General features: G+C 38.1%; 1 protein-coding gene across 1 annotated transcript in view; it reads left to right on the top strand.

Moving 5' to 3' along the window:
- Positions 1 to 25,546, top strand: part of LOC126248896 (protein crumbs) — a 354,721-nt gene that overhangs the window by 217,893 nt on the left and 111,282 nt on the right. The window contains exons 18-20 of the mRNA XM_049950366.1: positions 6,847 to 7,252; positions 17,444 to 17,686; positions 17,891 to 18,278. Of these exons, the coding sequence (XP_049806323.1) occupies positions 6,847 to 7,252; positions 17,444 to 17,686; positions 17,891 to 18,278 (1,037 nt within the window). The remainder of the gene's footprint in view (positions 1 to 6,846; positions 7,253 to 17,443; positions 17,687 to 17,890; positions 18,279 to 25,546) is intronic.

The raw sequence follows: 25,546 nt of genomic DNA, 5'->3' as shown, positions 1-25,546 counted from the left end.
TATTGTTAGGATAAGTAATTTGCATAATGTTGGCGCTATTTTTCGATTGATGCAAAAGTTCTCCTCATTTGTCGAATTACTGATTTCCTATAGCAATCTATAACAATGGTTTCCTCCCATAATTGTTAGCGGTCTTTCTTGGTATTCGAGCTAGCTGTGTGGTTTATTTTTGCATTTTTTTCTCATGCATCTGGTTGTGGCAAGGTTGATTTTTGTATAAAATACAACCTTTGTTTGGGACTGTCAGCATTAGCCAACAGTTCTTTTTGTTTCAACTCTTTAATACAGGATGTAATTATGTTAGAGGATTGAACCCTTTTTACTCCGAATATATCCCTTCTTTGCATCATGCACATTTTCTTGTGATGTAGTATGGTTATCCATCATTTCTGAATAACTAAGTATATCACAAAATACACGAACTGAAATGACTAATGCTAGTAACTGAAATTGCACTAGCAGAATTGACATAAATCACCATATGCTGCACAACATTTTTGGACAGGAAATGGGCAACTGATTTTGAAAATGCCTGTAGTGCAGTTCCAGGGTCCTTTGTGGGAAGGCCACTTCCCCAACGAAGAGCGTTGCTCACTCATGAGTTTCTTGACAGGCTATACATGGGAGACATATTATCGGTAAGGGTGGCACCAAATAACTTACTAAGAACAGTAGTGAAACCAATAAGTACCATTTAAAGAAAAATGTGATCATAATGTTTCAAATTGGGTTTGAATAACAGTTATTGGATGGAAAAATATGAATACTGCAAGCTAATGCAATCTACTTTGAAGTGATATATGAGCTTGTCTGAGGGTGGTTCAGAAAGTTAATATAAATATAATTTTGGTACATTTCTGTGAGAATCTGTTAATCATTACTTTTCAAGGTAGTCACCATGACTGTTCAAACATTTGTTTCATGAATACACCATGACTTTGAGGTCGAAATAGAATAATTGTCGAACACCTGTGACCTAAGTTTTGTTCCATTTATCCAAAGATTTCAAAATGGGAAGGTGCTAGGCAAGTTCTGTAAGATGGTTGTTCCAGTGTTTGTTGCCACAGCATGACAACATGCAGTTGGCATCTAGTGATAGGTTGGAGCTGTAACAAAGATTGGTGTACCAATGGAAAAGGCCTTTGAACTAGAATTGTGATTGTTTTCAACAGTAATACAGTAAAACCCATTAATCTGGCATCCGGGAGATGAGCACATTCAATAATCAGACATCGTTTTATACATTGAATATTTTGACGCGTTCAGAATAATTCAGTTGCACTCAGCAATAGTCAATAATTTCAAGTTCTGTAGTGCAACAGTTGTAACAGTCACCTGCCAGGCAGAGTCTCTCATGCACCAATTGTCTACAATGATTAAAAAGTGGTGTTTTAAAGTATTATCACAATTAGTGCTGTCCTATATCACAATTACAGTAGTGATGAGCATTGTTGTGCAGATGTTTTCTCAACCAAGCACCCCTCAAAAGAAATTGGAAGTGAAATGTAAACATGTTACGATTATGGATACAACAAAAGCTTGACATCATTAATTGGTTTAAGAAAGGCGAGAATAAAAATAATATTATGTAAGATTATAAAGTTGGTTCTTTAACAATCTATGACATAAAAAAAATGTAGGTCAACTTCAAATGTTTGCATCACAGACAGTTGCAGTAAAAGACATTGCATCAAGAAAAACTTTGAAAAGGCCCAAACAATGGATGAAATTTTGTACAAGTTTTTCTGTGCCAAAAGGGGGCTGAAGGAAAACCTGTAACTAGGTCTATGATTATGGAAAAAGGTAAATAGTGCTGTGATGATTTGGGATTGTCAGAAACTGAATGTGTATTTTCAGAACTTGTCATGGAGTTTAGAAGCATGACATAGGTGGGGAGCTATGATTGGCAGATGAAAATGCAGCTGAAGAATACAAAGAAAATTTTTGCAATTTGTTTAAACACCATAATTTAACTGCTAGTAAAGTCTACAACGCCGATGAAAGGGATCTGCTATGGTATTGTTTGCCTAGTGCAAGAGCTTTTAAAGGCGTTTTAAATTCCTGTAAAATTTATGGAGCTCATTCCAGTGCATAGGTGACTTCAAAATTGTTTAAGGATTGGTTTCTCCATAATTTTGTACCGGTTGTACTGTAACTAGATATCTGTACAGCCTACCCTCCAGTGTCTGAATTGATCCCGGTGAATATATGCACCACTTATATTCCAGCAAATGTTATTTGCCTTACTGAGCCAATGAATAAGGGAGTAATTCTGAATTTCAATTGTTCTTGCAGAGCTTCTTAACTTCAAAAGTTTATCAATCCAGAATGTTCAGTGGTGGATTTTCAAAAAAATGTAGTGTAAAGATGCTATTTTTGGTACCACTTTGGTATGGAATAAAATTAAACCTGCTACTCATCGGAAGTCTTGGTGAAAACTCTGGCCAAAAGCATATGAAGAAGAAACAGACTCCACTATTCCAATCCAAAATGATGCTGTTGTTAAACTGATAGATGTTGCCCAAAATGAAATAAGAAATTTCATGCAAGATAAAAGTTTTTGACTGGATAGACATTGACAAAGAAGACCCTGTAGTCAAAGAAATATCAGATGAAACATATGTGTACTAAGCATAATGATGTTTTGAAGAAAAATTGAACACACACAAAAAAAGACAAAAGGGCATTAGATCTTATTTCTAGTGAATTATATATATAAATACTGTAGATACCATGATAGTTTATAAGGGAGGGGGGGGTCAGCCAGTAGACCTAAGGGTATGGAGTATTTTTAATAACTTGGAAGACAAATGGTGACTTGTGAGTAAGTAGCTATAAGAAAGTTTTACTTCCAACTCTGCCAAAAACTTACGAAACACTGACTTTTAAATAATATTCTTGAACAAAAAGTACCTGACAACACTACATTTTTCCTTTCCCTGAGAGCTAGTGGTGGGAATCATGGCCTTGAGGAGGACAAGGGTGCCCTTGTACTGTAGTATAAAACACATACAGAACTGTACTACGGTATCACACTGTAATGTCCTGAACTTAACATCAACTCCTAAAATTATGTTTCAGGATTTATGAAATAAAGTTTTTAAACTTATTATCCAAAATGTTGTTGTATACAGTATTATACTTTTTTATCACTTTTTCGGGAGCACAGAATGTACATTAAACAATCGAAGGCCTATTGCCTGTCACCCATTGTTTACTTTTCATCTTACACTCCGTACACTGCAATTTTTAAGTGATGCTCGGTAACCCGGCATTTTAGGTGGTCTGGTACTATTAAGGTCCCAAAGGTACCAAATTAGCAAGATTCTACTGTACATATTAATATCATACTATGGTGCATCATTATAATTAACTGTAAAATAACTTTATCCATTGGAGTTGCTGTTACCTCATGTTTTGATTCACCCCACCCCGTCCCCAACTTCAGTGTCTAGTATAAACCAACAGATAGTGCATACTAGCACACATCTATCATGTAATTCTGTGAAACATTTGCAGTCCCTGCTGCTGTTGCATTAGTGCACATAGATTTCACTTAGAAATAAGTTCACGAGGAAAACAGAATGTTGCCATCTCTCTCTCTCTCTCTCTCTCTCTCTCTCTCTCTCTCTCTCTCTCTCTCTCTCAATATAAATCAGCTTTATGTGGCAACATTCTGTTTTCCTCATGGACTTATTTCTAAGTGAAATATATAATGTAATTTTTTGTGTCTCACGTATTTTGGATTAACTGCGTAGTTGTCACAGTTTTTGAGCAGGGTACATTGTACAAGCTCTTAGATAAATCAGTTAATTAACCACAGACCCTAATCAGTGAGCTTGTTTGGTACTAATTGTATCAATTGGTTCAGTAAGTAGGGAAACCAATCTAGTCTCAGGGTGGATTGAGAAGGCAATGTTCATTTCATAAGCTATAAAGTTTGAGGATGGTAGAATCTTAATCTCAACATCTGTAGAATGTTGCTGAGTTACATGGCTGTTGAAGTGAAATGGTTATTACTAGACAGTCGGTGGGGCACAAGTCTCATATCTGGTGTATCAGATTTACCCATGTATGCAAGGGTCTGCTTGGTTGATCTTTTTTTTCTTTTTCTCTAGCTTCTAAAGGGAAATCCAGGGAATCCAACAAAGCTTTTTCTGCAATCACAAAGCTCGAGTGAAATACTAGTGAGGATAATCAACCAGCAAATATACGAGGGTTGGAACTTTAATAGTGGCAACTATTTATTTACAGCTTGTACAAAATAGATACGTGTTTCAAATTTTTACTGACCTTCAAAGTAGTCACCAGCATTGTGTATAACCTGTTGCCAGCGATGTGGAGGTCGTAGGATACTCTTAACAGTGCCTGTTGTGTTGGCAGTTCGAGGGGTGCAGTCTATTGTCCAACGAATTTGTAGCAGTTCTGAAGCGAATGCCATGAAGTGTTTCCTTCAGTTTAGAAATCGAGTTGAACTCACGTGGGCTTGAGTCAGGGGAGTGCAGTAGGTGGTACAGCACTTAGCAGCCCCATCATGCAAACAAATCAGTAACAGCTTGCACTGTACATGCTTGAACATTGTCCTGTAAAATGATGGTCAGGTCCTGCAGAAACTGTCATCACTTCTGTCTCTATGCTGTTCATTTTTGGAATACAACCTCCGACAGGAGGTGTGCTAGGATAGTCTGTGCAGTTGCGATGACCACTATGTCCAGATGTCTTAGTGGTCAGAGCATCTTCCTAAGCAGGAGACCTGGGTTTGAATCTCAGTCTGTCACAAATTTTCAACTTCTCTTAGTGATGTAAATCAATGCCCACTAGCAACTATATGTCACTAATTCCTTTGTGCCTTGATTCATAATGGCTGCAGGATCAAAATGGTGTCTGTTCTTTTGCAAAGCAATGGACAACATATCTTATTCCAGATTTTCAGTAAGCAGATGCAGACGACAGTTTGGAACCTGGATTAGTGGAAACATTTAAAAGAGTTTCAAATTTAAACTAAGAAACTTGGTATAGCTTATTCCATTTCATGATAGACTGTTTGGCACAGGAACCAGTTTTCATAATTATATAGAGAGACAGTCTCAGTTGCAAAGTTAGTATTATTTTAAATAATGCATTTCACCTGGTTGAGGCTGCCTCAGATTTTTGAAAGGCTATCAAAGCAATACAGATCACCGGCTGGTAGGACAGTTAGTCAGAACAATGGCAACAAAAATCTGAGGAAGTCATAACCAGGCAAAACACATTATTTGTAATAAAAATAACTTTGCATCCAAGACTGTCTCTTTATATAAGAAACAATGTTCACTTTTATTGTTCACATTCTGGCTTTAATTTGCCTGAATGAGGGACACTATTTAGATTTTGTGGGCGTAATTACAAATGTTAAGGTTACCCAGATGTCTTTTTGAAATGAAGGTAAGTTCCTGCAAATCACTTGGTATTTTAAAATTAGCTCCAGGGACATGTGAGCCAAAAGAAATTGTGTAGTCCAGTTTCATAAAACCTTAAGTGTATGAATCTTCCAGACCATCATAATTAAAGAGATTAGATGCAGTTCACTCCCTACATCTATATCTGTACTCTGGAAACCACTTTATAGTGTGTTGCATCGGGTACCACATGAGGCCATTATGTCACATTTGGAAAAATGGTTCCTGTGTTGGGAGACAGGATGGCTGGATGTGACGCAATGAGGTGCAAGGCTCCATTGCTCATCTGTGTGCCTACTTGAAGCTCCTGCTGTAAAGTTGCAGTGGCATCAAAAAAATGGTTCAAATGGTTCTGAGCACTATGGGACTTAACATCTGAGGTCATCAATCCCCTAGAACTTAGAACTACTTAAACCTAACTAACCTAAGGACGACACACACATCTATGCGCAAGGCAGGATTCGAACCTGCGACCGCAGCGCTTGCGCGGTTCCAGACTGAAGCGCTAAAACCGCTCGGCCGCTCCGGCCGGCTGCAGTGGCATCTGTGTAAATGTGAGCGGGGGCATACTATTGCACCATTCTGACCTGGTGGTTCAATTATTAATTTCTGTGTGGGTTTAACTGATTGATGCTGCTTCAAACTAGCATAGAGCCGTTTTGTGGTTTTTAAAATGTTGTAAAAGAAAAATTTTAATAAAATGTGGAGATGCTCCATGAAGGCAAAACACATTGTTAATAAAAGAATAAATTGAAACCAAGACTGGTTTCAATTTAAGTATTCAACACACAGTTGCTGTACCAGGGAGCCTAATGGAGTGGAAGATACTTTCAACGTGTAATGGCCAAGTTCAAGGATGTGTCGCCCTGCAACTTCCTTGTATTTGGTCTGCTGAAAAAACATCTCAGCCAGAAGTACTTCAACTTGGATGATGAATTGAAGAATACAGTGGAGGACTAGTTCCTGTCACAGCCATAGGAATTCTGGAAATGTGGAATCCTTCAGCTCATGAAAGAGTGGAATACTTGTGCTCAGGCCTCTGGTCATTACTTAAGGGATAAAGATTTCAGTCATACCCATGGTGTTGTTTCGTTCTTTTTCTTTTGAACATGCCTCATATAATGATAGTAGTAAAGTTTTGGTAGAATGTAAATACTTTGGTAGTGAAAAGGAGACCACTCATTGAAAAGCAGAGTCGTTGGGTCATCGACAGGGACACACTAAAAAGAACGAAAACTTGCTAGTTCTTGGAATAAACGTGCCCCCCCCCCCCCCCCCCCCGTCTCTCTCTCTCTCTCTCTCTCTCTCTCTCTCTCTCTCTCTCTCTTACACACACACACACGATATATATGTAGATTAGTTGTTTATTTATAATTCAGCAGTGTAACAGTTTTTTTCTTCTTTTCAGGTATGAATGTTTATGTATTCGTGGAACCAGTGGCATAAATTGTCAAGTAAACAACAATGAGTGTGAGAAACATTCTTGTATTAATGGTGCTTGTATTGATGGAATTGATTCGTATACTTGTGACTGTGAGCCTGGTTATGAAGGAGAATTTTGTGATACCCAGATTAATGAATGCGAGAGATACAAGCCTTGTGGCAGCCATGGAAATTGCACAGATTTGCTAGCTGATTACACATGTGCTTGTGAAGCAAATTATGGTGGAAAGAATTGTTCGGTGAGGCTAACTGGATGCACAGAAAATGCATGTCAGAATAATGGCACTTGTAGACCATATTTGGAAAATGAAATTGATCATAAGTTCAACTGTACATGTCTCAGTGGATTTCATGGGGAGCTCTGTGAAAAGGTACATCACCTTAAAGCAATTGTTATATAGAATGAATTTTTCACTCTGCAGTGGAGTATATGCTGATTGCTGACGTGAAACTTCTGGTACATGAAAGCTGTATGCCAGACTGAGGCTCGAACTTGGGATCTTTGCCTTTCCCAGCCAAGTGCTGTACCAACTGAGCTACCAAAGCATCACTACAACCTGTCCTCACAGCATTACTTCTGCCAGTGCATCATCTTCTGCCTTCCAAACTTTACAGAAGTTCTCTTCCCAAACCTGCTGGACAAGCACTCATGGAAGAAAGGAGTGCTAGTTCTCCATGTTTCGCAAGAGAACCTTGTGAAGTTTGGAAGGTACATGATGAGGTACTGATTGAAGGAAAGGTGTGAGGATGGATCCTGAGTCATACTAGTTTAGCTCAGAAGGTAAAGCTCTTGCGCATGAAAGGCAAAGGTACCGAGTTCGAGTCTTGGTCCGGCATGCAGTTTTAATGTGTCAGGAAGTTTTAATTGATATATGTTTTTTACTGGTAAGTGATGTCAATTATTTCTCATTGAGTATAAAAAATTAGCAGTGACAGAAATTTGAGCCAGTATTAGCTCTGTAACATTAATTCTGTATATCTGCTGTTAGCAGAAGATATAATTATTTATATCTCAAAGTTTTCCCAACATACTAAATAGCCAATAATTTGGGATTGTAGCTGTTTGTCATTTATTTCTCAGCATTATTTTTCAAGGTAATATCTATCAATCATCTGTAGATGAGCTTTGAAAACTGACATAAAATTCTCATGTGGTAGTGCTCATTAGTATTCTGTGTGCATTTCCTGAAATTTCTGGCTATGTTCAATAAAACATTGTGAACATACTGAGTGAGTTTTGCTGACATACCATATTATGCAATGGTGGGCTCTTAACTTCAGCTCATAGTGCCCTGTAAATACGTTGAGCGGAATATACATTTTCCAAGGACACAGTTCTTTGATGGGCAAGTTCCTTAGGTATACTACCTCAACTGGTAACTGCCTCCATGCACAAGTGTATTAAGGACATCCAAGATATGTAACAAGGGGTGGTAACTTGAAGCCTTATCAAGCTACTATGCAGTGAGACTGCACTTATGGAATACGGAATATCATAGCGACTCACCATTCTTCCATCTAACCAGAATGCTCAGGTTGGCAAACAGCTATCCTTTTCTGTTTTTATTTTGAACTAGATGGTGCTAAGAATGGGATTAAGAAGCTGTAAAAATTCATAAATTCATATTGTTAATGGAGCCCCACAATGAAAGTGTCATCAATATGCCTTCAAAACAACAGTTGGTTTAAGGGCTGCTACTATCAGAGCTCAAAGTCTTCCAATTCCTCCAATGTTTCCCACGAAGACAAAGAAACAGAGGGTTTACTCTGGTGACCCTGCCAGTCCGTTGAAATAAATATTTCTTAAATCTAGACCAAGTTGAGGAATGAGCCTACTGAAACTCGCAGTGATGATGTCTGTCTGGAATTTATGTAAGACCATACATTAGTGCAGTGTCTGTATAGTTCGATGTAATGTTCCTGCAGACAATTTATAGCCATATTAAATCATGAAAAATACTTGAGAATTACAAATATGGTATCACCACAGCTATACAATTTATTGGAAACAGCTTTATGTGAGCAGTCGCGATAACTGATATGGCCATCCTTGCACGCTTGATGGACAGACCCAAACTTCCATATGTCCCAGTGTCTGCTGCCTGTAGTACTGTGACAGTAGTGTGATTCCCACACAGGGAGAGACTTATTTATTTTCTCGTCAGATAACCTTGGCTTTGGCATGAAACACATTAGTGCAGTGTCTGTAAAGTTAGATGAAATGTTGCTTCAGATATGCATGCATTAATGTATTTCATGCCAAAGCCAAGGCAATGTGACGAGAAAAGTAAATAAGTCTCTCACTGTGTGGGGATCGCATAAATGTATGAGCACTATAGGTAGCAGCTACTGTTGCATATGGAAGTTTTGATCTGTCCATGAAGTGTCCTCAGATAGCTGAAGTGGTTCAGGCGACCACTCAGTAAAAAGTGAAAAACCTGAGTTTGTGTCCCGGTCTGGCACAAATTTTCATTTGTTTTCAATAAATTGTATAGCTGTGGAGAGCCTTTGTAAAAAGTGAGACCACGTAAAAATTAAATGATTTGAGCTGTTTATCAGATTGCCCCAAATCTGTTAATGAAGTTAGCAAAGTTATGTATGTTGTCTGAACATTTTACGTATAGTGATCTTGGTAAGGGAACAAAATATTTAGGTAAGTCATACGTAGGAGTGGCTGTGCTTATGAATGGACCTAAACATAGATAGTCTTTATGAGACTTAGGAGGATTTTACTGTTCGTATGGATGGACACAATAATTTTTTGAGGTAATGAGATAGAACTCAGGAGTGCTGAAGTATTCAATTGCACTCATGCTGTTGGGTCATCATTGATTGTCATGTAGATGGAGCCAGCTAAGTTAACAGACCATGAATTTTATCACCACAAAGGAAATAAGGTAACAGTATTGTTACATTATTTACCTTAATCAACTTTGAGTTCCACTATATCACAATTGTTAGAGAGCCTTTTTGGTGGAAATGATGTTGCTTCATAATGGAGGAGCATTCATAAGCACATGGCAAACTTCAAATCTGATCTGTTCCACAGTATCCAAAGGGATGCATCACATGAGTTGTTCAACAGTGCTGACAAAATTTGTTACAGGTTGTGTTTTTTGTGCTGGTATAGAGGTCAGACCTTTACCTGAAATAAAAGAACTAAGTGACAGAATTCGGTATTGGGGTAGGAACTGAAATGCGTACATTCGCCATGTATAGAGGTGAACTTTGTACAGCAAGTCAAGTTTAATTACATTTGCAAATGAATGGCACTACAAAAGAAAGAATTTTGCTTTGCTCAAAATCATCATCATCAGGATTTCCTTTCAGCGAGCCAGGTAGAAACTTTGTGAACGATATGCCTCCATTGGTTTCTGTCCTGGTATAGCTTTCTCTCTCCACTACATCCCATGTTACTCCTCCTCTTGAGATCTTCCTTAACCTGGTCTGTCCATCTCTTTCTAGCCTGCCCGGTTGGTCTTCTTCCTGGTACCTCCATCTCCAAATACTGGTGTGGAGTTATAGTCGGGTGCATTTGCTTCACATGACCGAACCACTTCAATCTCAAAGCACTCATTCCCTCCTCTGAAGTCAATGTCATCTGCAGGTCTCTCCATACATAATCATTCCGTACTCTCTCTCTCCTAGTTTTTTGTGGAGCTGACCTAATGAACTTCATTTCACGTGCTTGTATTTGACTATCTTCTCTCTTATTTATGACACTGGCTTCTAGACTATACATCATGATTGGCAGGAGATATGTCTTATACATGGTCTGTTTGGCTCTTTCAGGAACTTCCTTGTCCCAGAGCAGATTTTGTACCTGGTGGAAGAAGCTATATCCTTTTGTTATTCTGTTTAAGACTTCTAGTTTGGAACTTCCATCGCATGATATGATGCTACCCAGATAATTGAACCTTTTCACACATTCAACCTTCTCCCCCTCCAGTATGATGTGACAAGGTGTGGATGTCCTGCTCATCTTCGTTGCCACTGTCTTGTTCCTACTCACACTTAACTTTATTTTTTAAAATTTTGTGTTCCAGTAATCTAGTCTCCCCTGATCCTCTTTTTCTGTCTCTCCCCAAGTGGCGATGTCATCAGCAAAAACAAAAGCATTGAGATCTTCATTTTCTTCTTCCTTGATTTCTTTCATGATTGTGTCCATAAGTGTAATGAAGAGTAAAGGGGAGAGTGAACTGCCATGCTGAATACCTCTCTTTGCTTTAAACCATTTTGATTCCACGCCCTACTTGTACACTGATCTCACAACCATCATACAGCATCTGGACTTTTTAAATTAATGAATCAGGAACATTATGTTTTCTCAAGCATTCCCATATTTTATCCCTTGGTGTACTGTCATATGCTTTTCCCAAATCCACGAATACTACTATCAAGTCCTTTCCTTTTTCCCAATATTTCTCCATTAACTGATGGAGGGGGAGAATGAGATCCAGTGTTCCTCAAAATATTGTAAGCAAATATGTAACTGCACTACTCCCACACTGAAGTTCAAAATAACTTTTTCCATTGGTAAAGTTGGGTTTAAAAAAATTAGCAATGAGACATAAAAAATTTAAAAGTATTTCATAAACAGTTAGCAGCAGAGTAAGGGAAAAAAGTTCCGACTATTTGCTGTGAACAGGCAGTATATGTAGTTCAGCAACAGCCAGTAATCTCTGTTCACTAAGCATTGCAACGAAAGCTGTGCACCCAGTGATAATAGTGAGGTTATATAACTCAGTCAGCGGTGATAGATTTGTGTCAATAAGTAGACAATGGAAATGGATACCCACATAACTATCTTTGCTGATAGTTTCTTAAGCATTGAATAACAGTGGCCTTTACACCTGTTAACCATTGAAACTTTCATCCAAACAGATACATACCTAGATCCATAAACAACAATCTGTTATATATATGTTTGCATCATGCTCTGCAAACAAACTGGAAGGCTGATGTGACACCGGCAACAGTTTGTATTCACAGTCAAATTATCTGTGCCACCAGATGGCCAATGCCAGGTTTAGTATGCCCATCAATGGCTGATATTAATCATGACTGAGGCACCATAGCTTGTGGTCGACGATTGCCACCAGGAGTGTGCACGGCAGGTCACATGGGCTGAGCTGCTTGCAGCAACAGGGGCAGGCAGGCAGCTGTGATTGAGTCTAGTACAGTTCTGTTGCGTGAGCTACTATCGATCATGTCGTTATGCGTAGTGAATTTTGACCCTGCTTTGTATGTGGAATTCCTCATTCATGTTATTAGCTTTCATTTGGTGTTCTGATTTCAACAACTTGGCTCTCTTTATGGACTGTGCGTTCATATCGGGAGTGGACAGAAAAGTGGTGATGAAGTGTTGCCCTATTGTGGTTGTGGCAACACATTTGGAATAGTGAAGGCAGCAGAGGATCAACTGGGCCTAGTAGAAATCTGTAAGTAACACAAGAGATATTGAATTTCTTTGACAAAAAGAGAAAATATAAAAATGCAGCAAATTGAGGAGGAAGAAGGGAATACATACATCTAAAAAAATGAAATTAATGGAAAGTGTGAAATGGCAAACCAGGAATGGCTAGACATGAACTGCAAACCTCTAAAAGCATGTGTGATGAGGCAAAAGATGGTTGCCACCTATAGGAAAATTAGAGAGGCCTTCGGAGAAAAGAAAAGCACTTGTGTGAATATTAAAAACTTAGATGGCAAGCCAGTAGTAAGCAAAGAAGGGCAGAACTGAGACTTGGAAGGAATATGTAGAGGGCCTGGACAAAGAAAACAAACTTAAGGCGGCATTATAGAAGGAGAAGTAGTAGAAGGGAGATATGATACTGCAAGGAGGATTTGTCGGAGCACTGAAGGACTTTAATTGAAAACAAGATCCTAGAGTAGACAACATTCCTTCAGTAATAGAAGGGAGATACAATACTGCAAGAAGAATTTGTCAGAGCACTGAAAGACGTAAGTTGAAACAAGATCCTATAGTAGACAACATTCCTTCAGATTATTGGAAGAGCCAGCTGTGTCAAAACTATTCCATCTGGTGTGCAAGATACATATGAAAGAGGCAGAATACTCTCAGACTTCAAGAAGAATGTAATAACTACAATCCTAAAGAATGCAGGTGCTGAAAATTCTGAAGGTACCAGCAATAAAATACAGATAGCAAAAAGTTATTTGTAACTTATACAGAAACCAGACTGTACTTGTGAGAATTTAAGGACATGAAAGGGAAACAGTAATTGAGAAGGTAGTATGGCAGGGTTCTAGCTGCTCCCCAATATTGTTTATTCTTTACATCGAGTAGACAGTAAAGGGAAAAAAAAAGAAAATTTTGGGGAATAAAATTCAGGGAGAATAAATAAAAACTTTTATGCCTGCTGACATTAAACATTAAGATGTCTTTTCTGAAGGCATTTGTATGGAGTGTAGTGGATATATTGGATAACTAATGAAGAGGTACTGAATCAAATCGGGGATGAAAGAAATTTGTAGCACAGTTTTACTCAAATAAGGGATGTTTTGATAGTACACATCCTGATACATCAAGGAATCATTAATTTGATAATGGAAGGAAGTGTGGGGGTGAAAACTGTAGCAGGAGACCAAAGCTTGGGTATTGTAAGCAGATTCAAATAGATGTAGGTTGCAGTAGTCATGCTGACTGGAAGAGGCTTCAGCAGAATGAACTAGTGTGTGAGTTGCATCAAACTGGTCTTAGGACTGAAGACGGCAACAACAACAACAACAACATCAAAATTGATCTTTAGCCAGTGAAGTTTATAGAATAAGCTATAAGATGTGTGTTAGTTCATGCACAGTAAGTGTTGCAAAGGGACAAATTACCTAATAAAGTATAAAAATAATTGTTGGTACAAAAAACTGAAATTTTTGTAAAACATGCTATGCCATGTGAAGATACTTGTGAATTTTATCTGAGTCATTTTCACTTTCACCTGTGTGGCCACTTCAACTGCTGCCAAAATTTTGTGAAACAGTTATTGTTATTTTCTACTATACATATATTCTCCTGCACTTCTTTACTTCCTTTGTTCATCACAAAACGTTGTACTACTATGATGAGGAAGTTAGATTTACAATTTTTTGTGTCATTCTTACTTCTAGTGCCAGTGTATCTTTTTATTGTTGTTTGCTGCCTACCCTCTAGCTGAGCCAGTGTAAGTTCTATGCACTAAAATGCCAGGGATGTGGTAGCAATCTCAGAACCCTAAGACCATACTTTTAGCCAGTTAGTCTACAAGATGGAGGCAAACATGGTTTTCTGCCAAGGCATAAGATCCAGTTATTCATAGTTTCTATGTGGAAGACCAGTTGGGCTGGAAATGGAAATTAAATTACATTGTGCAGGTTGACTTCAGCATCATATTTAGGACAGTCTCCCGTAATTTTCCAAAAACCTCACTTCAGTGTCTCAAACAGATTATGAAATTTCATGGTAACTATAGCGGCTGTTCTTGGCAAAACCAAGATAGTGAACTGAATGGAAAACTAATAATAAAATCTGTCTTCTGTCTTTTCAATAGTGTTCTTACTTCACCAGTGTACATGTTGAAGCACAGCTTAATCATTAGAACTTCAGTTGTTACTGAACGCTCTTCATTGTGAAGTCATTCTTTCAGAAACCCGTATATGGGAATTCTGCTCATTTCTGTTGTGTATGTTGATTATGAAATATCAGCTGTGGTATGACTTCAGTTACTCAGGATTTAGATAAATAAGCCACTGGATCTGCAGTAGTCTGTCTCTAATTGACTCCTAAATAAAATGAAAGTATCTGTTAATACAAAGTAAATGTCAATTTTTATCCTGACACCAACACAGAACACATCAACGAATTCAGCTTAGTGTGCAAGAACAGCTATGAGTCCAGTTTAGAACAGCATACCACTACAATGCAAAAGGTATTTACTTCACATTGGAACAAAATGTGGCTCTCATTCCAATTTTAAAAACAATTTCAATATGTTTGCTATGTTTCGTATCTGGAAACGTATGATCTAAAGTGAACCAGATGGTAACTATCTGGATTAAGCACAGTAGGTTTCTTAATTTTGAAACTTCATAACAACTATGAACAATAAAGACAATTCATTGTGTAGTGCAGTTTCTCAACGGTCATGTGCCAGACTCTGCATCTATAGGTCTAGGGTTTGGTCCCTGGCCACTTGTATGATATTTGCCACTTATCACTTCTTTCATTTCTGTCAGTGTTTGTTAATGTGAAGAATGCCGAGTTGCTCTGTGATTTTGAGTCCATGTTAAATTGTAAACCAAGTATAACTGGCTAGGTAAATCTGTGCAAAGGTCAGAGGAAGGCAATGGCATATGAACTCCAACAGCACTATGCCTAGTAAATCACTGGTATGATGCCAGCTTTACTTTTTTTAACCTATTCATTTTCTATCTATGGCGTAAGAGGATGAAGATGTTATAAGAAATGCACATGTGAAAATGTAGTTTTCAATTTTTTATACAAACAGAAAATCTATGACCAGACTACTAAAATCAGGAATAGATGAAGCATTGTTTTACTTACATTAAATATTTTTATGAAGGTACACATATAATGGATAAATTGCTCCATATTTGGTTCTCTGCCTTGCACCTCAAGTAATCTGCTCACCTGCCAAAGCTATGCATAATCCTATAAAATAGGAAACACAGTTGAACACTTGGAGCCTGAGAAACTACTGTAGTCAACTGACATCTGGCCTCTACCATTCGGCTTGCTGAAATGTCAGCCACAAAGTCCTTTTAATAAAAGTTTAATTCTTCTTTTGTAAAGGAACATTGTCCTAATTGGTCTTATGCTTCATCTGTAATGACTTTCATGTTAATGAACTGTTAAAACCTAATCTTCTACCTTCTTCCTTTCTTGTTAAGAGTAAAACTGACAAGAAGGGGTGAAATTTATTGTGCGACTCATGTGGAAGGTTAATGATGTGGGAAGAGTGTGAAATTTTTAGGAAGTTTCAATGTTGTGTCTGTAAATGAGATGCGAGTAGTGAGGCCAGAATTTCCTAAATCAACTAAATCATATCTTTTGTTTGCTACAGTATTGCAAAAGTTTACTGTGCAAGTGGTTTGTGTGCACTAATTAATTTTCAATGACTTTTTGTAATGTATTGCAGTGTTATAACTTTACACAAGTCACGTGACTAAGTAAGTTTCGCTTAGTCATAAGACTTTCCGTTTCGAGTAGGTGTTGTAAGTGGTGGGACTGAAACAGTGATTATGGATAGATGTGATGCAGGTTACATTTATAACAGGCTTGGGGCTGAGGAGGAAAATCTAGACATGTTTAAGGGTCCAATGGAGATGTAACAAGAGTTTGGCCAGTTGACAGGTGGCTTTCATGTAGTGTTGTTGAGACAGTTTAAGGAAGGCAAACATTTGTTTAGGAGAATGAGGTAGAGAACCAGCAGACTTTATAAAGCGGTTTATACTTTCTATTAAATGTGTGTTAATCCATAATATGTGCAATGTTCCTCTGACAGTTACATGAAAATATTTCAGTTTAAGAAATGGGATCAGAATCCTACACTGCTTCACTTAATGAATGCAATTAGTAGAGCACCTGTAGGGTATGAATATTCTGATGAGGCTGTTTGTTAGCTAACTGGGAGACTCGTATCAGAATAAATCCATTGCCTGCAGAGATTAACATAGCAGGTAACAATTGACATTAATAGCATGCACACAAAAAGCAGGTGTTGTTAAGTTAAAGTTGTAAAATCCTTCTATAACTGAATTTATGATAGATTCTAGAGTATATTCATTGATCAGAATTATATAAGTTTTTCTTTCTTGGCTTTATTAAAGGCTTTACTATTATGATTATTTCCATTTTTGGAAGTTCCTTTAGATAAAAATACATGCATACCTGTTAATTTGGTTGTTTAATTTTTTATTTGGACAATTTTCTATTAGTTATGGTGAAAGAGTTGGATGAGCAAAGCTTAATGAACTAATGATTATAGCACCATATTTCAGATTATCTTTCCACTCACATCAGGTGTGATACTGAATGGTGATGGTTTTCTTAACAATCAAATTAATTTTTTAATTAGATTTATCTGCCTGGTGAGACTGCTGCTGCAACATTGAGGGCTTTTGTGGGGACTGTGTAGTGGTTTCCAGGTGTATTTGGTTGACACTCCCACCTTTTATATCAACAACCATCTTGGGCATCAGTCTAAGTATGTTTAGCCATGGAAGTTACTGAACCAGCAAATAGAAGAATATTGTATCACAGCAAGTCTACCTAGTGTTCATTATGTATCTGTTTCATACTCCTATTTCATATAAGGTCATAAGACTAATTGCTTTTGTTTACTTATAAATTATTCTGAGGCAAGAGTCCCTGTAAGTTGCCAACCAAAGTTCCGTGTCACCCTTTGTGAGACAAATATTAGACATTTATATAAGTGAGAAGATTTGCTAATGATTATGGATATTTTATAATACATATTTTATCTAGGTAGAGTATAATTCATTAATCTCATAAATTAACTTGAACCCTGCTTCTGATCTTGCAGATAACTACAATGTCTATGAATGGCACTGCATATATGATGCTGAATACAAGTCGTGATGAAGGCTATGATATTCAGTTTCGTTTTAAGACAACATTACCAAATGGTCTACTGGCATTTGGCATGGGGTTGACATTCTATGTTCTGGAACTTACAGAAGGACGTTTAAATCTACACTCCAGCCTCCTTAATAAATGGGAGGGTGTTTTTATTGGATCTGATTTAAATGATAGCAAATGGCAAAAGGTTTGTTTTATGTGCTTGTTATTTAAGTTTTTTAATTTTGTTGTAAATTGATTACTAAAAAGTAATAAATTTTATTCTTTCTGTTAACTTTCCAATTACTTGTATAATACAATGATTATTGTTGTTCTTATAGTTGTTTTATTAGTATTAATGTTACGGAATGTTGTTCTGTGTTACACATTTTATGCTGGTCTTTCATTTTAGGTGTTTGTGGCTATCAACACAACTCATCTGGTATTGGCTGCTAATGAAGAACAAACAATTTATCCCATTACACTCAATGAAAATTCTAATTCTTCCCACACAAGTTTTTCTGCCACATATTTGGGTGGAACTGTTGTACCCATAAAACTTTTGACCCACACACCATCATTCTTCATTGGTTGTATGGAGGATGTCATGATCAATGAGGTGTGGGTAGACCCACAGCACGAGCTGCCTAGTCAAATGTTACAACATGTACAGGTTGGGTGTCCTAGAGAGCCTCAGTGCAATCCCAATCGATGTCACAACGAAGGTCAGTGTACAGACCTTTGGCAAGACTTCAAATGTATTTGCAAGAGGCCATATTTGGGAAACACATGCCAGTTCAGTAAGTGATTAATTTCTATATATATATTTATTTATTTTGTTAGATAAGACTGATGTGTCTTCTCAGTTTCAAGTCTCCATGTGCTGCCCTACTTGTTCATATTATCAAATTCCATTTATTTCTGATTACAATTTCTATTTCCACATTGTTTGTGACTCAGATCTCTTCTATACCTACAGCTCAACTAAGCCCAGTCGGGCCAGACTGCTGGGACAATGTAACTCTGTGTGGGGGAGTGGAAGGGTGGCGGGAGTGGGGGGTGGGGGGGGGGGGGGGGCTGTGAGCTCTTTCTGACCAGAATACATCACCAGATTGACTTAATATTTTAAGGTGAAAAACGCACACATGCAAGATATCGGCCCCACCGGTCAATTCCACATGAATATTTGGGCCATATTTCTGATAGTATGCAGTTACAGTCTTTTAAAGGTACAGCTTTTAAATTTCGTGCACACCGTATATTTGTCACTCACTCTACACCACTTCACCCCCTAATGCCTGAGCGTGAAGTACTGTACATTGGAGTGACAACCAGAGATCTCATATTCGTGGGCTGCTGAAGGCTAGGGCAGAGGATTGGGGAGACAGATACATCTGCCCAACATATTTTGACATCTTGTTCAATAACACTCATTATTTTACACGAAAAACAGTAAGTAATATGAGTGTGTAATACATCGACCTCCCAGACATATACTTTTAATATTACTTTAATGATCTTCTTGTATTGACATTCTGCTGCTATACATATTCTTCAAAATCAAAATGAATAAATCCAAGCAACTGAAGAATTATTATGAAACGAAGAATAGCAGATCTCTTGCAAATGAACTTCATTTTAACAGTGCCAGCTTTAAAATCCAAAGAAAGTAACACACAACAGCGATGTTAATAATTAAATAATGTTATGCTACATCTTTACTGACACACTAATTCCTTTCATTGATTTGTACTGCATTTGTGAATCACAACATAACAATGTTCAAAGCAAAGAAATCCCTGGTACTAGCTGTGGGTTGGAAACCACATACTTTGACACAATGAACAAAGCATGTTACCAGTGTCCAAATAGTATTTCACAAACCTCTTAGTCACTCCACTGCACAGTACTTCACCCTTGGGCATTAAGTGGCTGTATGGGGGTTGAGCGAGCGACAAATGATGCATGCAAAATTTAAAAGCTGTACTTTCAAAAGGTCATAACTGAATACTCTCAGAAGTATGGCCCAAACATTTGCTTGGAATTATTGGTGTGGCTGATATCTCGCTAGTCTGCAATTTTCCCCGTGTCACTTATCTCTTCTATAATACAGCCCAACTAAGCCCAGTCAGGCCACACTGGGACAATGTGTGTCGGGGGGGGGGGGGGGGGGGGGAGATTGCTGTTTCTTGTGAGGAAGGATATTGTCCAAAGGCTTAGTTACTAGTTCATTCTTGATTATTTGTCTGTCTACTGCTAAACACCTCAACTGCACTGCAAAATGGAGTGTGTAGAAACAGACCAATTGAGGTGGTGTAGTGATTAGCACACAGGACTCGGAATTCAAGAATCCACACCCTGCGATCCTGATTTAGGTTTTCTGTGATTTCCCTGAATTGCTCCAGGCAATGCTGGGATGGTTCCTTTGGAAGGGCATGGACGAATTTCTTCCCTGTCCTTGAAATATTCCGAGCTTGTGCTCTGTCTCTTATGACCTTGATGTCAACGGACATTAAACCCTAATCTTCCATTGTTCCTGAATAGTAGAAACAGTTTCCAGATTTAGAAGGAAAAAATTGATATTTTTTTTAAAAAATGGGAAAATCAGAAATGTATGGGATTATAAGTCTTGTGTCTAACTTTAGACTTATTATTAGATTTGGGACCTAGCTTATGCTTTTGCAACAGAAAACAATAAATGTGGTGATTCTATTCACCCTGCAGGGAGGGTCTGGATCTAGGAGACTAAGAAACAACATATATCTGGTTAAAAAAAAAACCTCAAAATATTACATGAGTTGTGGTTTTTTAGTATGTTTTCCAAATAATAATTATTATATCTACAATTATTTTATTGTAACAGTAAATTGATGAAATGGGTATGTTTGTTAATACATTGCAAAAGTCACTGACACTGTATTTGAAAATGTCTTTAAATCTACAAGTTGTACCCCCAGAAGTAGAGAAGAGCTTTTGAACATCATCTCCTTGACTAAAACATGACTTCTCATCTGTTAAAATAAACATGTTTAATTGGCCTTGTTAAAAATAAATCAACATAACCTTTACCTTCTAAATAAAAGTTTTTACATGCATACATTATAAATGTCTGCTTACTTTTTCCATATCACAACATAATTTCCTGGGTTGAGAACAGTTACAGGTGGTTGTTTATTTCCGTCTAATTCTTAGTGTTCTTCTAAAGAAACACTGATGATTACTGTTTCTATTCACACCAAAAATTCCAAAAACAGAACCCTACATTTTCAGTTAGCCAAAAACCAAGACAAATTAAAGTATATTTTAAAACTGAAGTTTTGGTTAATGAAACAGGGTTGCCAATTTGCTGGCCATGTACTCAACTTAAAACAATACATTTTAGATTGGTACTTACAAATAAAGTTTGATGTAAGCAAATTCAGCACCACATCCAATGTTTGTCGTAGAGTGAACAAAATATCAACTGACAGTCTTGCCAATTTCGAAATTAGTAATTTCCCTGCTAGTTTGGTTCACTACCAGACTAGACAAACAAATCTTTGTATGATATTCTCATTAGTCTTCCAACACCCTACAGTAGAACTTTTTGAGTACATCTCAGTAGCCAAAAGTAAACAACATGAGCTTGTTCACCTCTGGACTGCCCAAATATGTGGCAAAACTGTTGAAGTCTTTAGTCAGATGCTGTGTCCATTATGTGAAGAACTCTTGCAGTTTTGTGTGGTCAATTAAGGACATTTGACATGCCAAGGATGATCTGTTAGTGAATGTTGATGTAAGAACCTTACTAACATACAAATTAAAAAGACAATGTGAACATAAGAAGAGAGCAAGTGACAGACTTTATCACAGGTAATCAGTGATCTAGGTGACTTGACCAGGGATTCAGTGGAACTGCATATACCTGGCACCCACAAAACTAAATATGAGTGCAGGCTGTGGTATATTGGGCAGGCATAACACTGATTTTTGTAGCGGTGCTTGGAGCATGCCAGGTCCGTTCATGTCACATAGAAAGCCTAGTGCCTAACATTGATTCGGATTCCCAGCATTAGTATCAATATGGAGGAAAGGTCAGAGGCACTTTGGCACCAAAGAATGTCCGCACTTGCTCTGGCATTTCACGTGGGCCTGCCCACTGATGTAACAGTGTCTGTAAATATTGTGGCCCCACACTAGTCTTGCACTTTGTGGTATTCTCTGAAGCTTTCAATATACACCATTGATAGCAAAGTGATTGACATTGCCTGTGCATGTTCTTTAATTCAGATCTCCCTGGACTATTTGCATGTCATTCTCAATGGAGAGAAGTCTTCTGAAGTAAGAGTGATTTAAGGTGTGCCACAGGGGAGCGTGTAGGACCGTTGCTACTCAAATCTAAGCCGCACCTGAAAAATGAGACTTGAAATCAAGGGAAAAAAATTTTCCCGAATCTAAGCTGCACCTGAAATTTGAGACTCGAAATTCAAGGGGAGAGAGAAGTTTTAGGCTGTACCTCCAAATCAAAACAAAGTTGGTCCATTGTAATACGAGACTACGAGACACAGTTTAGGTCGAATGAATGACAATACAGCTACAGTAGTTTGGTTCGAGTTGTAAGCTTAGCAGTTAAGCTTTACCAGGTAGCCATTGCTATGCGCCAGGCGCTCTGTCCATATTTATACGGGTACCCTTCCTTTTCCACGTGCTTCGTCTGGTTTGACTTGATTGTTTATTTTTCTTTGATCTGATTTGTGCCGTTCTCTATATTATAGGTGTTTACATCACTCTATGCTGAAAATGTATTATTGTACTGTATCATGCATTGCTTGTCACATTCTGTTAATGAGTGTTTACGGCCTGTCACCGCTCGCGGCATGGATTGCTGTTGTGTGCGCTACCGCGGCTTCGTCTCTTTTTTTTTTTTAAAAAAAAGGAGGAATCGTCTCATTAGTGAAACAATGGCAAGAGACTGCTATTTATTGTTACTTACACTGCTGCTTTCTTTGATAATGATCAACAAGAACCAAATAATAGATTGCGTATGATAGAAGATGTTCTGAACGAGAGTTTAGCGAAAATTGTTCTCTGTTTGAAAATCTTTGCAGACGCCTCTTTAGTACATTACATTCTGCACAGAAATTAGAGTCATCGTAGATTTAAAAATCTAGTCAATTGCCATGCTTCATTTCTGACTGTATCACTATTAGGCATAAGAATAATACGAATATAAACATGACATGATATGTATATTCTTCCGCGTTTGCTGTTGTCTCACTCTAGTTTTGTAGTTTATTAGGCAGACAGGATTTAAATGAGATAGCAGCAAACACGAAAGAATACATGGCAAAATGTTTATATTTGTATTATTCTTATGGTGAAGAGAATACTGCATGTGATTCACAATTCATAAAATTCCTATTAGCAACGACCTCTTCTCACAGGTAGGAAAAAATTCAGAATGTAGAGTTGGCCATATTGATAAACATCCCAAACAGTCTTTTCAGTCGGATTTTCGTAGTACATTGAAATGCTACTACATTTGAAGATGAACAATACATAATTTGTATTTACTTCGTTGGATAATGTATGAAAAATGCAGTGGTCGAAACTCGGGGCAGAGAAAACACTCGTCTTGCACCTTTTTTTAAAAAAAAATTATTTACTGATGCACAGGTTTGGGCGCCAGTATTTATCTTTGTGCCTGCAAAGCATGCCTGTATAGCACTACATATATTTGACGGCAGAAGTTAGTTGTGGCAGCACCTACCAACTTTTATCAGAACTTCCGCTTACTTTGCACTCGATTCTAAGCCGCAGGCAGTTTTTTGGATTACAAAAACCAGAAAAAAAGTGCAGCTTAGATTCGAGTAAATGCGGTACATAAATGACCTTGTGGATGACATTGGAAGTTCACTGAGGCTTTTCGCGGATGATGATGTGGTATATCGAGAGGTTGTAACAATGGAAAATTGTACTGAAATGCAGGAGGATCTGCAGCGAATTGACGCATGGTACAGGGAATGGCAATTGAATCTCAATGTAGACAAGTGTAATGTACTGCGAATACATAGAAAGAAAGATCCCTTATCATTTAGCTAAAATATAGCAGGTCAGCAACTGGAAGCAGTTAATTCCATAAATTATCTGGGAATACGCATTAGGAGTGATTTAAAATGGAATGATCATATAAAGTTGATCGTCGGTGAAGCAGATGCCAGACTGAGATTCATTGGAAGAATCCTAAGGAAATGCAATCCGAAAACAAAGGAAGTAGGTTACAGTACGCTTGTTGGCTCACTGCTTGAATGCTGCTCAGCAGTGTGGGATCCGTACCAGATGGGGTTGATAGAAGAGAGAGAGAAGATCCAACGGAGAGCAGCGCGCTTCGTTACAGGATCATTTAGTAATCGCGAAAGCGTTACGGAGATGATAGGTAAACTCCAGTGGAAGACTCTGCAGGAGAGATGCTCAGTAGCTCGGTATGGGCTTTTAGCTCGGTATGGGCTTTTATTGAAGTTTCGAGAACATACCTTCACCGAAGAGTCAAACAGTATATTGCTCCCTCCTACGTATATCTCGCGAAGAGACCATGAGGATAAAATCAGAGAGATTAGAGCCCACACAGAGGCATACTGACAATCCTTCTTTCCACGAACAATACGAGACTGGAATAGAAAGGAGAACCGATAGAGGTACTCAAGGTACCCTCCGCCACACACCGTCAGGTGGCTTGCGGAGTATGGACGTAGGTGTAGATGTAGATGCTGACAATGTCTTCACTGTGCTCTGGACTTTGCTTCTGGCGAGCAGTTCATTTCTTGAGTTCCACTGTCATCAAACTGCCAGTGTTCTACCTGTGATGAGTAGGATAGAAAACAAGGATAAATTGTGATGACTGAACACAGCTTGCAGTGATGGCTTCATAAACAGAGGTGAAGGCTACCAACAGAGTTATGCTTGAGATCTATTACTGGCCACAATATGCTGTTAACACACCCAATCATGTGACATGACAAGCTGCACATGAGATGGAGCCCAAATGTCTGTGCTGGAACTTGGGTGCAGCGTCCTTGCCGCTTTGACATTTACCCTGTTGCACTAGATGGGGACAGACCACTTTCCAGCTCCACCTATACAGAGACAATACAGACTCCATACTGAAACTTATTATGTTGTAACTAAGAGTGACATTTGTTGAAAAATTGCACCTTTTCAATGAGCTTACTCAGCAAATAATTGTAAAAGTTTGTTTCACTTCAGCTTGCTGAAAAGACAAGGAGATTGAGTTACAGATATTCCATTATCACTTTAGGTGAATTGTTGTTTTTGAGTTTCACTGCACTTTTTTATATTTTAAGGAGGGTCATATTTAGTAGCACATCATCTGTTTAACATCTAAGTGTTCTTGAGGACAACTTTAAATTGAAATTGAGGTACTGAACTTGTATATGTGGCTGCTTGTTAGTTCACACAATTCTGTGAGAGATGTTCAAAATGAACCTGGCACTTTTGTTTGTAGGTAATGGAATAGGTAAAGGGGACAGTGGACAACACACACACACACACACAGATACGTGCATGTGCGTGCACATGCACTCTAGGCTATATTCGATATTTCATTGCGTGTGTTATTCTGATGACGATGCACTGTGGCAACCACAGCTGTTATGAAACATATCAGATGAATTTGCAATTGCGAATAATGACTACCATCAGCTGTAGAATGGAATGAAGACAATGTAAATTTGTGTTGGACCAGGACTCGAACCCAGAATTCCCACTTATTGTGAGCAGTCGCCTTAACATTTGACTATCCGTGCATGACTCACAGCCAGACCCAAACTTCCATATGTCGTCAACCATGCGTCTACAATCTGTACTCGCACATCCATTATGTGTATTCCCTTACCGATCAGATATTGTACGTGAAAGTCACATGCCTGGTACAGGCAGATAAATACGAAAGTGTAGTGTGTGAGTTATTCCGGTGATCATGCCCTTCGGCGACCACACCTGTTATGAAACAGTGCATCATCATCAGAATAACACAGGCACTGCAATATCATATTTATCTGCCGATACCGGG

This window comes from Schistocerca nitens, chromosome 3 (genome assembly GCF_023898315.1).
Source record: "Schistocerca nitens isolate TAMUIC-IGC-003100 chromosome 3, iqSchNite1.1, whole genome shotgun sequence".
In the NCBI taxonomy this organism is placed as follows: Eukaryota; Metazoa; Arthropoda; class Insecta; order Orthoptera; family Acrididae; genus Schistocerca; species Schistocerca nitens.
This window is presented reverse-complemented; position numbering and strand designations above follow the sequence as displayed.